Source organism: Tiliqua scincoides, chromosome 6 (assembly GCF_035046505.1).
Source record: "Tiliqua scincoides isolate rTilSci1 chromosome 6, rTilSci1.hap2, whole genome shotgun sequence".
NCBI lineage: Eukaryota > Metazoa > Chordata > Lepidosauria > Squamata > Scincidae > Tiliqua > Tiliqua scincoides.
Window position 1 is genome coordinate 663,285 of NC_089826.1, and position 15,790 is coordinate 679,074.

The 15,790-nt window shown below is 51.4% G+C and overlaps 1 protein-coding gene across 1 annotated transcript in view; it reads left to right on the forward strand.

Moving 5' to 3' along the window:
* Nucleotides 1-635: 635 nt before the first annotated feature.
* The window catches only part of SFXN5 (sideroflexin 5), an 80,188-nt gene continuing 65,033 nt past the window's right edge, over nt 636-15,790 (forward strand). The window contains exons 1-2 of the mRNA XM_066632530.1: nt 636-750; nt 7,648-7,716. Coding sequence (XP_066488627.1) covers nt 694-750; nt 7,648-7,716 — 126 coding nt within the window. The 5' untranslated portion in view covers nt 636-693. The remainder of the gene's footprint in view (nt 751-7,647; nt 7,717-15,790) is intronic.

Below are 15,790 nucleotides of genomic sequence, written 5' to 3' on the forward strand. Positions count from 1 at the left end.
GTTCTAAGAATGTAAGAGGAGCCTTGCTAGATCAGGCCAAGGCCCCTCTCATCTAGCCTCCAAAGTGGAGCACTTTGCACACCTGTATCTTGTTGCCACTCCCTTGTAGCGGGCATTCAGAGAGGCTGCCTCTAGAACTGGAGGTGGCCTACCGTCATGTGATTTGTAACCTGCAATCAGGGACACGTGGTGGGTGAGGAGGCAGGTGAGGCAGAGCCTCTGCACCAAAGCCCCTGCAAAGCGCCACCGCCACTGTGTGAGGTACTGCCACTGTGTGAGGTACTCCGGCACACAACCCATGCAGTCCCTACATCTTTAGAGACATCCAAGTCCAGGGCCACCACCACCTCCTGTGGCAGGGAGTGCCACAGATTAACTGCAGTGGCCCAGGAAATCCTTTGTCCGTTCGAGCCACGTGACGGGCCTGGCTGAGGGTTCGCGTGCTGGGATTTGCCCTGAACAGATCAGAGTGCCTGGTGGAGGTGCTGTGCAACTGCAACTCCCACGATGCTCTTCCCGAAGGGGCGCAGACTACACTTCCCATGATGCAGCTCGCCACTCGCCGCAGACTACATCCCCCAGCATGCCCTGCGGGAGCTGCGGACCGCCCCGGCCAATCGGAGCGCGAGGGCGAGAAGAGCGGACGGAGCCTGGCGGCTGAGACTCGGCTGTTCCCAGCGGGCGCTGAGGGGAATGGCGGGGAGCGCGGCGGAGCCGCCTTTCCAGCTGGGGAGGCCTCGCTTCGAGCAGGTGGGGGCCGCTCGTGGGCCGGGGGTCTCCGCGCTGAAGGCTGTCTGCGAAGAGCGTCGCTGCTGCTGAAGGAGCCTGGCTTCAGCGAGTCCCGCCCCTCGCTGCCAGAGTCGCGCGGCGATTGGCCCTGCGCCGCGTCACTCGCCGCGCGTATTCCCGCCCTTTTCTGACTCCGAAAGCGAGCTGGTGATTGGCGCGTGCGGCCGGGAGTGGGCGGGGCAGGGCGGGGCTTATGTTGCAGGTCTCCGGTTCGATTCCACGCAGTGCGGACTGCTGGAGGTGGGAGGGGCCCAAAGGGGCGTGGCCTGGTCATGGAGAGGGCGGAGCGATGGGTGGCTTGCTGGTGGAGCCTCCTCCTGCAGAACAAGTCTACCTGTCAGCAGCAACGGGGGGAGGGACAGCGCCAGCTTCTTTTCGAGCGCTCCAGAGGCGTCTGCCTAGCTGGTCCTTTCCTCTGTCCAGCCCAGCACTTGGTGTCCCTGCCTGCAGGTGCTTCGCTCTGCCATGCTGGTGGCTTCTTTCCAGGTTCTGGCTGAGGAGCAGCTGAGACACCTGGACCCCTCCCCCCTCCACCTTCCTTGGTCCTGGTGGGACACATCCAGACACCCGACTGTACCAGCCAGTCCGGTATCAGGCAATGGTGGCAGCAGCTTCAGAGGCTCTGGTGAGGCAGCCATAGGCAGCTGTTCAGAAGCCATATTGCAAGGCTTCAGAGCAGGGGTGCCCAAACCCCGGCCCGGGGGCCACTTGCGGCCCTCGGGGGCTCCCAATCAGGCCCGCGGGGAGCCCCCAGTCTCCAATGAGCCTCTGGCCCTCCAGAGACTTGCTGGAGCCCATGCTGGCCCAACGCAACTGCTTTCAGCATGAGGACGACTGTTCGACCTTCCACATAAGCTGTGGGTTGAGGGCTCCCTCCGCTACTTGCTGTTTCACATCTGTGATGCAGCAGTGGCAACAAAGGAAAGGCTGGCCTTGCTTTGTGCAAGGTCTTTTATAGGCCTTGAACTATTGCAAGACCGTCATTCATTCATATAGGTTCCATCTCTAATATATTCATTTAGGTAAATTTATTCAAATTTGAAATGTAAATTAATTCTTTTTTTCCCCGGCCCCCGACACAGTGTCAGAGAGATGATGTGGCCCTCCTGCCAAAATGTTTGGACACCCCTGCTTCAGAGGACTGTGGGACTCGGCTGTCAGATTCAGGGACGTGCGGTCGGTGGGGAGGCAGGTGAGGCAGAGTCTCCCCACTGGAGTCCTTCAAAAAGCACCGCTGCCATGGATTGTAGCGCATGGGTCGGAGGTGCCTGGGCCCTCACACGGAGCAGTGCTTTTCAAAGGACTCCGGTGGGGAGGCTCTGCCTCCCCACCCACCACAGTCTCTGGTGTGTAGCTGTGCTGCAGTAATCTCTGCAGTACTGCAGTGGCTCTTGGCCTGCCCATTGCAGTTCAGTCTCTTCCAGGGCATCTGCTGTTTCAGAGCACTTAATGTGTGCGCAAAGCTTGCTGGAGAGAAATTGTCTTTGGTCCTCAAAAAAAAGACAGAGGTGGAAGCCAAACCTTCCTTGTGAGGGCATGCCCATGAGTGCTGTGGAGAAGTTCTTAATTAGTTCATGCCACGGATAGGTTGAAAGAGTCCCATTTCCTGAAGTGCTTGCTGCACGTTGCAGGAATATATCCTGCAGAACAAACCTCTGTAGCAAGGCGGGTTATTGAGAGGTTATTGGTGGCCAAAGTTCAGTTGAGATCCTGTATACCGAGTGCTTAGAACCCTTGTAAATGCCAAAGTGCACTTTGGTGCAGAAGTCACTGTGCTGTGAGCCACACCTGAAGTCCCCTGTAGTGCTTTGGTCATTTGTGGTCCTGGAGGGAGCATTAGACCTGTCCTCCATGAGTTTATTCCTCTGGGAATGAGGGAGCACTAGTAGTGGATAAGGCAATTTATAGGAACATGGAGAGATTGGTCTGTGATGAGCTTGGAGGCTGCAGGGTGGCCTGCCTGGTGCGAAGGCTGTGGTGTCGCATGTTGTCTAGATAGGTTGGTGGTCAACTCTGGGATGAGGCAGCATCTGTTGAGCATGTTGGCACTGACAACGCTGGGAAATGGGGATAGAGTGCATAGACGTCCATGTGAGAGTGCTGGGCTGGGTGCCAAAGAGCAGCACCTCCAGGATGCCATTTTCAGAAATGCTGCTCTGTCCATGTGCAGGGCAGGAAGATGGGGTAGCCAGGATGCCAGAATGGGACGGAGGCATCATGAGGGTGATGGATGGAGGAGGGTGTGGATGTCTTAAGGCCCTGGGACACGTTTTGGGGCAAGGCGAGCCTCTACCAAGGGGACGGATTCCACTTGAACCGAAACAGCACTCAGCAGCTGGTGGCGGGGTAGCCTTTGAACTGACCCCTGCGGAAGAGCTGACAGGAGCTGGGCAGCATCCTCTTCAAGGGACTGAGAGAAAGTAGGTGTTCTAGTGTGTTCGGGATCAACCTCAAGTGTGCATGAGGTTGGACATGGTAGCTGGTCAGAGTGACCCAGGGGCACAAGGAGCTAGGTGTCATTCATGTATTTGTGACACCCCACTCCAAATCCCCGGAGCGGGACCTCCCACAACGATTCCACGTAGATGGTAAACAGAATGTTAATTCTTTACTAGCTGTTAAACAAAACATCTTTATGTTGCATCTCTCCCAAATGGCACATCCTTTCTGACCCAGCGCAATTAATCTGTGGAACTTCTTGCCACAGGATGTGGTGATGGCACCAGGCCTGAATCCCTTTAAAAAGTCCGGAGGAAAAGTCCGTTGCAAGCAGGGACACATGGTGGGGTGTGGCGGCTCTTTTCCAAGGACTCTGGTGCGGAGGCCGTGCTTCTCCTGCTTCCTCACCCATCACATGTCCCTGATCGCATGTTACAAATCATGATGACAGCATGGTGGTTGTTCATAAAATAACAAATTATTATTATTATTATTATTATTATTATTATTATTATTATTATTATTATTATTATACCACTTTTCAACAAAAAGCGCACACAGCAGTTGACAGAGAAAATGAAGTAACGAAATGGCTCCCTGTCCCAAAAGGGCTCACAATCTGAAATTGTAATTATAATATCCAGTAGTTGGTGGGGATGATATTAAAGGACATGGGGTGAAAATTTTCACTTCCAGGTTTGTGGATTCTGGCCAAGAGTGAAACCAGAAGCCAGAGAAAATCCTGCTGGTGTTTGCCAGAATGTGCATTTTGAGAGCAGAGACTTGATGACGTTTCCTTTGTTGACTGTGCTTGTGGAGAAACGTCATCTTTGGGAGTAGCACAGCGGAGGTAGAGAGTCGTCTGGTTTATATAACTTCTTTTTCAGCGTTTTTTAAGCTCTGGGAAGTAGGTCACAATTTACACTGTTCGTAAACTGTGAAAAGGACTTTGAGAGTCTTCCAGAGCTGTGATTCAATGATTCTCCCACGATCAGGTTCGGTGTTCTGACCATCACGTTCCTGTCCCAGTTTCTCAGAGCCGATCCGTGACGCCTGTCAATGGCGCATTCAGAACCTTGTATCTTTTGTGCTTTTTCCTGATCACATCGCACCACTCAACCCAGTCCTCTGACCACTGTCCCAGGTGTTTGCATGCGTGCCCCTATCCAGAGTCCCCCAGCAACCATTGCAATGTTTATGAGCATTCCATGACACCACAGATGCTTGCTGGTGGCCAAGACAATGGGAATGAATGGGTGGACTCGCAGGCATGTGGCAACCAGAGTTTCGCTGATCATAGGTATAGGATTGCTTTACAAGAATTTGTTGAGTGCTAAAACATGCAGAATTCATATTCTACAGTTTGTGAACATGAATCAAACTCTTGAAATTCCATTAAGAGTCCTTCTGACATTTTGTGGCTTAACGTGTCAATGGAATGGCCTTTTTTCATTCTTTTTCCCAGCACAGTCTGGAGCAGTTTCACCAGCTAGAGATTGGGAAACACTTCAGCTGTGAGGAATGAGGAGGCCTCTGGCACCGAGTGCCATGCACCCCCCAGGACTAGCTGGAAGTGAGTGCAGTTCCAAAGTGCACCTTGGACTAGCTCAGCATGGTAGGTGTGGTTTTCCCAGCCCTTCCTGGAGATACTGCAGCTTTGTGCAAGCAACACGTGTGCTCTTCCACCCTTCCTCTCACTATGGCTGCCATCAGAGGTGGCCTTGAACTGACTGATAGTACAAATGGCTTTGCATGCGCCCTGTCTTTTTTTCATGGGAAGGCAGCCATGATTGCAACCTAACCGAGGCAGTTCTGCTAGCAGTCTCCATGAATTCTAGTGTGCATGTGCTGCCTAATGCACTGACTGCTGGAGAAGGAAGGAGTGACGTGGAAAGGCAAGGTCTTGAATGTGCCTTATAGTGTTCTCAAGCTCATCCCTGGGCCTGGAGAGCAGGACCTGTAACCTGGCCTTCAGTGGAGCAACATTCGAGGAAACGGCCTGGTGAGCCGTTTGGAGCAGAGCTGGGACCCGACGGCATGTGGCAGAAGTGGCTGAAGGCATGCTTGTTGTGCCCCAGCTGTCCAGGACTTCCTTTGCAGCCAATTTTGCAGTTTGTCCTCATTAATGCAGTTGACTCTGGAACAGGTGTGCTCTATGATGGCACTTGGAGGGGTCAGGCTGCTGGCTTGCCTTGGGTGGCTGGGGCCTCTGTGAAGCCAGGCTCCTACCTACTCTCCAGGCACAGCCCCTCTCCCTTTCTGTGCTCCCAGATGGGTGCGGTGCTGTCAGGAAAAAAAGGGTCCCTTTCCTCCTCCAGGGAATATTTCCAGGCTTGGGCTCCCCCGTGCTAGTGCTGTTTTGGTTGACATCAGCAGAGACCAGGGCTGGCTGCAGAGCCTCCGTTTGGACAGAGGCTTGGAGGTGCTTGCTGAATTTCTGATCTTCACGGTTGGGGTTAATTGTAGGTGCTGCCAGGATTACAGCGCTGAGTGGTGTGAGCTGCCAGTGATCTTCTCTGACAAGGACAGCATCGCTTCTCAAACTCTGAGTGGACCAGCCTCAGTTTGGAGCGTCTGCTGTCACTTAGCACTCTTGCCTGGTGGGTGTGAAAAAACAAATTTAAAAACCTTGTGCGAGCTCTGCAGCCAGGCGCAGATGATAATGCAGTCCAAGGAGGCATCACGCCCAGATGTCCTCCAACCGCCTTCTCCAAATGTCTGGTAGTTCTATTCCTCTTCACCTTCTTAGTCTTGCTTCTGAGCCCCAGGGCAGTGTGGGGTGCTTCATCACACGCTTTGCAGGACTTGGGTGTGTGTGGAAGAGGCTTGCTGCCCCGAGGCCTGCTTTGTAGGAAGGGTCTCTGTCGCTGACAAATGCTACGTGTCTGTAAAAATGAAACTTCCCTTTTGGGTGGACGTGCAGCAGCCGTGGGCTTGAGTCAGCAGACCTGCTGGCAATGCTGGTGCAAATACAGTGGCTCGTGGAGGAGGAGATTGTGCCTATCTGGGTCAGGAGCTGGAGCAAGAGCTGGCAGACAAAAATCTTGTTTTGCAGCCCCCCCCCCCCAATGAATTGTCAAAGGACACTGTGCGTGCCTGCAGTGTGGCCTGGCTGTTTGTTCTTCTATCATTTATGGAGAATTGTGCTGTGGAACAGGTCAAAGTCCATGCCAACACCTACTGCCAGTTTTGACTTTTCACAACCCACCAGCCTGGGAAGCCCTTTCTCTGGCCCTTAAGGAATGGGGAAGGGGGGAAGGCAACAACACAATCCCTGGGATCGCACCAATGCCAGGGATGGGGGGATTAAACCTACCTGAGGTCAGCGCTGGCCTCCAGGGGATGCAGGAAGCCCCATGGAGCCCTCCACAGGGCTCCTGAGCCTTCAGAATGTTAATAATTGTGATCAGGACCCTCTTCCGGTTTCACATCGTTAAATCGAAAGTGGGTTCAGATAATAATTTTTACTGTTCTGAAGACTCAGAGAGCTGCTGGCTCCACAGTTGCTGGCTCCCCCCCCCCCGCCCCAGGAAGTCCGTGCTGACTTCAGGTAGGTTTAAACACCGCCCAGTCCCTGGCAGCAGCACGATCCTTGGGATCATGTCACTGTCTTCCCTCATTCCCCCACAAAAACTTACCTCCGTTCTCAGACCAACCCTTATAGCCTTGCAGAGGAGAGGGGCAGGGCATCATGGCAGGGTAGTGGAGTTGCTGGGTATCCCAGCAATGTTGCTTCCTCCCCTTCCAGTCTGTGTCTGCTGCTGTATCTGCAGACATGATGAGCAAGGCTGCAGGAGAGTAGCCCAACTAGGGCTTGGTGGCATGTGCCAGGTTGGCTTGTTCCTCTTGGACAGTGTCCTGAATGGCAAGGGTCTTTTAGCTTACTGTCCTGGCATTAAGCAAGAGCAGTTTAAGACCTGAAGGGTAGTTTCCAGGACAGCTGGAACTGTTGAGGCTGGGACTGGAAAGGTTTCATGCTGTGCACAGTGCAAAAATGTGCTATGGGAAAAGAAGATGGCTCTATTGCTTGGGGCTCTAGGAAGATGCGCTTGGCAACTGCTGGCTCCTTTATCTGGACTCCAGTCAGCATTTCCCAAGGCAAATGTCACCATAGACCTGGGCTTGTCTAGGGTTCTAGTTGCCAAGCTGAGGCTCCTGCGAGTTACTCTACATGGTAACCTCACTGTGTGACCAGAGAACCATTTGGTTTGGCAGCATAGAGAAACTTGCCCAGCTGGTATCAAGACCTGCATTGTATGTGCAACTCTCTGAGTGGGCACAGGCTTGATGTGGAGTGTTTTGAAGCAGCTCTCCTGTTGTTAAATGTCTGGTAGCCGCGCAGTCTGGTGAGAGAGACCACAAAGAACACCCTCCTCAGTGGCTGCCAAGTCTGATCATTGTACTTCTTTGTCTTTGCAGACATCGTTTTATGGACGATTCAGACACTTCTTGGACATCATTGACCCTCGCACGCTCTTTGTCACTGAGGTAATGTGAGTGAGAGAGAATGGAGTTTGCAAGGCACCTTCCTTGCTTTGTCTCACAAATGTCGTTACTGTGTTCCTAGAAAATGCTCCTATAATTCCCCAGTCAGTTCTCTGCTAATTAGGTGCATCTGGCCTGTTTTTCATGGCTGCTTCAGCTCTACTGACCACCTCCAGCCAGGTTTCCGTCCACTGTATGCCACTGCCGTGGTCCTCGCCAGGATCACTCATTGCCTCCTCACCATCACAGCGGAAAGCCTCTGTTCTGTCCTAGTTTGTCTTGACCCTTCTGTCGCCTTTGCTGTGGCTGCCTCTCTCTGTCTCCTGACTCTCTTCTTGACCTGGGTCTCAGTGATTCTCCCCTCAGGTGCTTCCCCTCCTACCCACCTGGCATTTTCTCCAGTGTTTCCAGGAAGAGAAGTGGCTCCTCTTCTTCCCGCTCCCTCTCTCCTGTTCTTGGCCCTTTGCTGTCCTTTCTCCTTACCCCGTCCCTGGGTGACCTAACTCAGTCTCATGGTTCTCAGTGCCACTTCTGCACTGACACAACCAGCTCCAGCTCCCTTCCCCAGAATTTTCTGCCTCCATCCAAAGTCACATCTCCAAATATTTGACATTTTGGCCTGGATGCCTCATAATTGCTCAGTGAATAAAGGACAGCAAACGAGACTGCCTTTATTTCCATAAACCTTACTTCACCTTGGCAAAGTTAAATACCCTTGATTTAAGATTTTGTTATGTTTTTCTTTTTAAAAAAAGTAAAAAAAAAAGAAAACAAAAACAAGGGGACACAACTGGACTCCAAATAAATATTTTTCCTCAGATTAATTATTTAAAGAGCTGCCTAAAATCTTGTCCCATATCTTTATATATCAATTTTCTTTCCCATTCTCCAAACTTACCAAACTTCGGTACAAGAGAGACCACTTTTTTCTGATTACTTTTTCATTGCCAGCATCTCAGATGGGCCTTTGGCCTGATCCAGCGAGGCTATTACGTTCATATTTATGTGTAGATTAGTGTAGATTAGCAGAAAAAGAACCATTCCCTTTTAAAGGGTAGACTGGGAAAGAAAGAGCTTCCAGCCAAAAGATGTGGATTTATTAAGAAAATGGAATACCTATCAAACAACAATCCTTCTTAGCAGATGTATCTTATGTGTTTGATTGTGTACAATGTGAATTTTCAGGATGCTTTGACCTTCTCTCTAGGGGTTTAATTAGGTTCCAGGGGTCCTCTGTTTGGGGTGTATGATCATGCAACTTGGTTTCAGCTTAGCTGCAGGAGGATGAAGGAGTCAGAGAGTCGTGCCAAAGACTTAGTGGAAAAGAGAGGTGTTGAGGAGGGATTTGAAGGGAGAGAGAAAGGAGGCATTGCATCAGTGACTGGGGAGGGGGCTGCAGACATGAGGGGCAGCGAAGGAGAAAGGGCAGAGCCATGTAAGTGAGCAGGATACCTTTGGGTTTGAGGAATTGGCGGTGCAAAGTGTGGTGGGTTGGGTTCGGTTCGGCACACAATGGGTTAGGCTTGGAGTGAAGCAAATGTGTGTGAGTGCATCTAATATATATAGCAGGAACATGTTGCCTGGGCATCTTCCCATGTTTTTCTGTATTGCAGTCAGACAAATTCTCTTGACCTTCCTGCATAAATGCTGGCGAGTTAGCACTTCAACATTTGATGTTTCTAAGAATAATTAATTGCTTGAGTTTGCTGTTTATTACTGCTGATATCTCCCAGTAAAGTTATCCTACTGTTTGACTTTAATAATTGATTATTTTACTATTTTGTATGCAAATGCAAGAATAGCCCAGGCCTAGCTGGGGGAGCTGGAGGACTAGGTTGCAAAGGAGAATGTCGATATACTGAGCAGAACAGAAACCCATGGAGTGGAGAGAACCAGGGAGTTGCAGTTATTCCCTCATGCAGACTCTGTGAGAAGGACATAGAGGGATGTGCATAGGGGAACTGCAGTTCTGTGTCTCAAAGAGAGTACAGAATTCAACAACTTGAAAACTTTGGGGGACCAGACACCTCTAGAGAATCAGTGTGGGTGGAAGTGCCAGGTCCCAATATTAAATTAGTACTGAGGACCGGCTCTTGCCCCCCTGTCCAAAATGCTGAGTATAATCTTGACTTGGAGGAAGAAATCAGAGAGGCATCTGAAGCAGAAGGTGTTGTAATGACGAGTGCCTTCAGTGACCCCCCTGCGTAAGAGTGAATTAATGTTCAAGTCATGGCAGGAATCTACATTTCTATATATACTAACAGTCCAACCCCCTTCCCCCCTTCTATAGCATGCAGCACCACTGACAGTGCACACCACCTGCTATTGGGGGGGGGGGGTTTGACCAGACTGCCTGGGAGGGTGTAAAAATATTTTGTACTTGCCTCTTGGGAGGGTGCCTGGTGGCCAATGGGTTTCCTCACATCCATGCCAGCTATTTTGCTGGGGTAAGTGTGAGGAGAGGCAGAGGGCCTGTCAGGCTGGATGGAGATGGCAGCAGCTGTGCGCTGCTGCCACTGGGGTCCACCCTTCCTGTCCTTGACATGTCCCCACCACCCCCTTACCTGTACTGGCATGGCTTCTGGCAGCCACTGCCACAGGCACTGAACCCCCAGCCATTTGTGCCCATGAAGTGCAGGGTACTTCATGGCACCTTTTATGATGCCACAGTGGCGGACCAGGAGTTCTGCTGCTATAATTGACCCATAGGGTTGAGCTGTAAATGACTGTGTGCTAGAACAGCTGGTTTTGGAAGGTGAGGTGACACTAGATTTCATCCTATTTCACATACCCTATGTGGTGTGTTGCCTATCTTGTGGATTTTTGTGCTCCTTGAGGCATCTGGTTGGCCACTATGAGTACAGGAAGCTGGACTTGATGGGCCTCCCTGGGCCTGATCCAGCAGCCAAGCTTTTTTGTTATGACCCAGGAACTAGTGCCAAGATTTAAGTGTGGCTGAAATGATAGAGAGCATTGACTGTAGCGGTATCCAATTCAACATATTTATACTGTAATTGGAAAAATTCCAAAGACGTCTAACGCATGCACATCTGTCACAGGTGAAGTGTGGAAAGCATATAACCATAGAGTTGGGAGGGACCTAAAAGGGTAATCTAATCTAACCCCTGCCTATAGCAGGAAATCCTCTTAGTGTATCTCTAGCAGGTGCCTGTGGAGCCTCTCCAGTGAGTGTGCACCCCCCCCCCGGCAATCTGCTCCCCTGCTGAACCGCTCTTACAGTCCATATATATATTTTTTTCTGATATCCAACCAGAATCTCCTCTCTAGCAGTTTGTACTCTTTTGATCTAGTCCTGCTCTTGGAGGCAGAGATCAAATTTGTCACTTCTTCTATCTGACAGCCCTCAGGTATTTGAAGAGCACAGTTGTATCCCCTTTTAGCCTTCTCTTCTCCAGGCTAAACACACCAAGTTCTCTCAACCTTATAAGGTTGTTCTTCAGTCCTTGTCACTCTTCTTTGAACCTGATCCAGTTTGGCTGCATCTTTCTTAATATGTGGTGCCGAGAATTGGACATGGTACTCCACATATATTTCTGAATGGTCTTCAAGGGCAGCCCCATACAGAGCGCATGGGGATTGAAATCTCCCATGATGCAGGCCTGGTTGGGTGGTAGGCATTGTGTGCCCTTCCATGGGGTCAGCCATCTGACTTGGTCTGGCTGCCTTTCAACCTCTATCAGGTGGGAGTCAAGTTTCTGCCTCCAAAGAGTGGATCCCTCAAATCTGTTGTGTGTAGTGCCTTCCTTTCTCCCCTTGCAGCTCTGGAAGTACAGAACCAAACTTTCTGAATCCATCAAGTTCCCCAGCGCGGGTGAAGGCTATGCCTACAACCTGGCAGGTGTGAGACGGCAGTGCTTAAAATTAGGTTTTTAATTGCTTATAATGAAACTGTGTTGGGGTAGCGGAGGAGAGCAGCAGATATTTTTGTGAAACTAATTTAGTCCATGTGACATTTCCTTGGACAGATTGCTGCGAATGCACAGCAGGGATTATGGCAGTCAGGCAAGTCGAGAGGCGCTGAGAGCAGAAGGGAGCTGGAGTCTGGTGGCATCCAGAAGGACTGGCTTCCTTTGGCCTTTCTTCTCATATCTCCCGCGTGCCAGTTCTGACCTGACCAATTAATACACTGTGGGCCCAAACCTATCCAACATTCTAGCACTGATGCAGCCACAAATGATCTCTTACCTTGAGGAGGCTTCTGTGACTGCCCCCCCCCCCACACTGCAGGATGCAGCACACGCCCTGTTGGCTTGGGGTTGGGACATGCATGCATTCTTTAGGCAGAGTGGCAGCTCGACCTCCAGATCACACCTCTTGCCTTTCGATTGGATTAGATAGATGACTATCTAATCAATATCTAAGAGAGATGGAGCTGGGTGTCACCTGCATATTGGGAACACCCAACTCCAGAACCCTGAATGTTCTTTCCCCCCAGCATTTTCATATAGCTGTCAAATAACATGGGGGCAGGATGAATCTCTGTGCCCACAAGCCAGAGGCCAGAGTGCTGAGCAGGAATCCCCCAGAACTGCCTTCTGGAGTCCATCAGCTAGGAAGGACTGGAACCGCCCACCAGACGGTGCCCTCACATACCAACTGACCCAGAAGGCTACCATGGGCTATGGTGTTCAAAGCTGCTGAGAGATCCAGCAGGACCCACAAGGCCATGCTTCCCCATCTGGTTCCCAGTGCAGATCACCTAGCAGAGCAACCAAGGCTGTTTCTGCCCCGGAGCCAGGCATGAAACCAGATTGGAAGAGGTCCAACAGGTAATCCGTTTCCTCCATGAGGTCCTGGACTGAACTGTCCCCCCTACTTGATCACCTTGCCCAGAAACAGGAGCCTAGAGACTGGCCAGGCATTATCCAGTGCAGAGGGGTCTCAGGAGGGCTTCGCCTCCTGCCTGCTTGTGCCACTTGCTCTCTGTGGGAATTATACCTTGCGTTTATCGTTGCACTATGTGTCAGAGCTTTTGTCATGAGGTGGTCTGGAATTTGAACAATTCCAGATGTAGTGAAACAGCCGCTTGTGTTTGTTGAGGGCTCAGCCATGTCCCCTCTGGTTGACTGTGGAGCTGGGGTTCCGAATAGCCCCTGTCATCAACCTTGGGGACAGCAGCAGAGCAAGGAGGGAGGAAAGGGGAAAGTAGTGGCGGGGGTCTGAGGCTGCATGCGAGCACTGCTGGAGAAAAGGGAGCTCAAGGCAGGTGGAACACGTCTTGTGTCCCTATGAGGGAGGTCCTGGGCAATGCACCCCAGTGCCTGAGGGGAGCCAGAATCTGGACCGTGTCCTGAGTTTGACATTGGGCCTCTTTCTCCTTCTTCCTGGGTCCATGTACTTGCCAACCCTTCCCCAGGACATTCTCCTCTTCCATTCACTCTTGCAGGGTTCAGGGGAGCAGCCACTCCTCTTTGCTCCTGAGGAGGGTTCTGTGGGGGAAGGGGCGCACCAGTGCCTGAAGCAAAGATTAACCATTTCTGTGTGCTTGTGGCATTTGCCCTAATAAACAACATGGGCCTTGGCCAGGGTTGCCATAGTGACTGCAGAGATTGCTTCAATAAGAGGAGCGGGGAAATAGAACACAGATCCATTCATTGGCTGAGTCTCCTGGTTCCTTCGGAGGAGCCCCGTGTACTGTGTTGCAAAGGAGAACTCCATGTGCCAGGGAATTCCAGTGGCAAAGCACATGCTAACAAGGAGCACAGGCACTTCCTGGCATACCAAGCAGGCGATTCTTGCTCCATTTGGTTTGCTTTCCCTGCGAAACTGGGTCATTTTTCCTGGTCTCCTTAGTTGCCATTCGTTCCTTGGGCTCTCCTGGACATGAACGTCCCCAGGAGGACTTTGGGGTCCTTAGGACTGGGAGGTCACTCTGTCATGTTCCCCCAATTTATTTTATTGCACATTATTTCACGTCTTTTATTCCTCAGAATTGGGTGCTACATTTTGGTTTAGGAAGAATGAAAGAGCTTCAGTAATTCTAGCTCAGTTCCATTTGTCTCTCTTTGCAAAAGCAAACCCCAGTTTTTCTGCAGAGGCTTTTTCTGGTGACCTGCATCGTAATTGCAGACAACACAAGTTAAACATGAGGAGTCAAAGATGGGCTCAATGCTGATAGGAAAGCCAAGGCTGCCCCTTCACGTCCTCCTGTGGTGGACACAGAATGCTTTGCACATGTCATTCCCACCCCAGCCTGTGAGTGGGCTCTGCCATGCAGGCATCCGAACAACTGGAACAAGTCCATGCTTTCTCCAGGGTAGGTGCCTGATCTATCAGGCTGCTTTGCAGTGGGATGTCCCCCTGTGGTTGCTGGGAGAGGCAAAGAGGATCCCTTATACTTCTGAATGAGGGCTGTTGGTTGCTTTAGGACTGGAGGGCACTGCAAGGCGAAGCGATAAGGGGGGAGGTCATGTAAAACAGGAGACTGACCAGAGGAGGCTGTAGCAGGGTTATAACCTAGCTGTGGTGCGCTGTCATGAGTGGTTGTGGGCTATGCATTCAGGCACGATGCACATGTATGTTGGAGGGCGTTTGGGCGTTTAGGTATGTGGGCACAGGTGTGTTGTGAATTCTCTTGCCATGCCAAGTCACCTGATCTTTTGTGATTGTTCTGGGATGTGCTTTTTGATGCCACCCTATGGGTAGGAGTGCAGACTGGGACTTGGTTTCTTCTCCATCCATGTCAGGATCACGGTCACCTTGCGCATCATGGAGCGGGAGTATCACTGCAGATCTAGACACAGCATGCTGAACATGGAACTTTGGGTTGATTGGTCTTTAATGTGACTTGCCTTTAAGCCTGACTGGACAGCATGTGAGGTTAATCTCTGGAGGGCTGTGCAGGGCTCTCAAGACAGGGTGTGAGGAAGGGGACTAGAGCAGGTCTGCCTTGCCCTCCAAGAGTATTACTTGAATTTCTTATGTTTATGTGTCCTTCCCCCTCCCCCACGGTCTGGAACAAGTCATAAGCCTCCACAACACTCAAGTCAAGCAGGTTACTGGTGGCTCACTGCAAAAACATGCAGGCTGGGAGCCAGGCAAGAAAGGTATGAGCCCAGCCCAGGGACTTTCTCGCACCAGCAAGGCACTCACCTTGTCCATGACTGGCCAGAAACACCCAGGGCAGGGACAAAAGAAGGGGAGGCAAATCTAGAACCCACACCAGACACTCCACAAAGCTACCTGCCAACCATTCAGCCACAGCCATAAACAGGCGAAGAGCTCCCCAGCTGGCATTGACACCTTGCATAATTGCAGACAGGCTCACCTGACTGGGAGGCTGCAGCATATGGACCTGTCAGAAGGAGCACAGCAGAGACCAGTCAGTGAGCTGGTGCATGACACACTGCAGTGGCACACCCATCTTGCCACACTTACACACGCCCCATGCTGTTTGCTGCCTGGCTGGTACCTGCCACCGTGGCTGTCAGAACGGTGTTCTTCCGGTCCCCCTGCCACTGCCTTCCATATACCATGGAAGCAGAGAACAGGGGCCAGTGAGCGTTGAGGTGCATTCACCTCCTTGCAGCCCAAGAAGTCCCCAGAGTGAGGATGCTGCAGCCTCTGAGAGCAGCAGTGCCCTACCCTGCGGGGCAGTGTGTATTCTGTGCTCCCTCATAAGAAAATGGGTGGGGTGAGGAGAGTGGGAGGTGCCATTTTCTGCTGCTTTCTCCTTCCCCATTGTTCCTTATGGGCTTATTCTAACCTATGCCAGCTTTGTTATTGGTGTGGTGTTTTTCCAGCTCTGGAGGTGGGTCATCCATCTGAAAGGGTTTAGGATATGGCCTGCCTTGACCTCACTTCACACCCCAACCTCCTGCCTGTTCTGGTCTTTCTGCCAGCAGTGGCACCTGAGTTGCATCCATTCTGCATCACTGCAGCGCTTTTCTGCCATTGTGCTGGCACCCTTGGCATTTTTGTTGGCAGGCAGCCTGCTGCACTGGTGGGGCTGTCGGAGTGCTGGCACGTGTTGACAGATGCTGGCGTATCTCAAGGACAGGAGTTGGCTGCTAGAGTACTTATGGGACTGCTATTGGCTTTCCTGTCAAGAATCTCC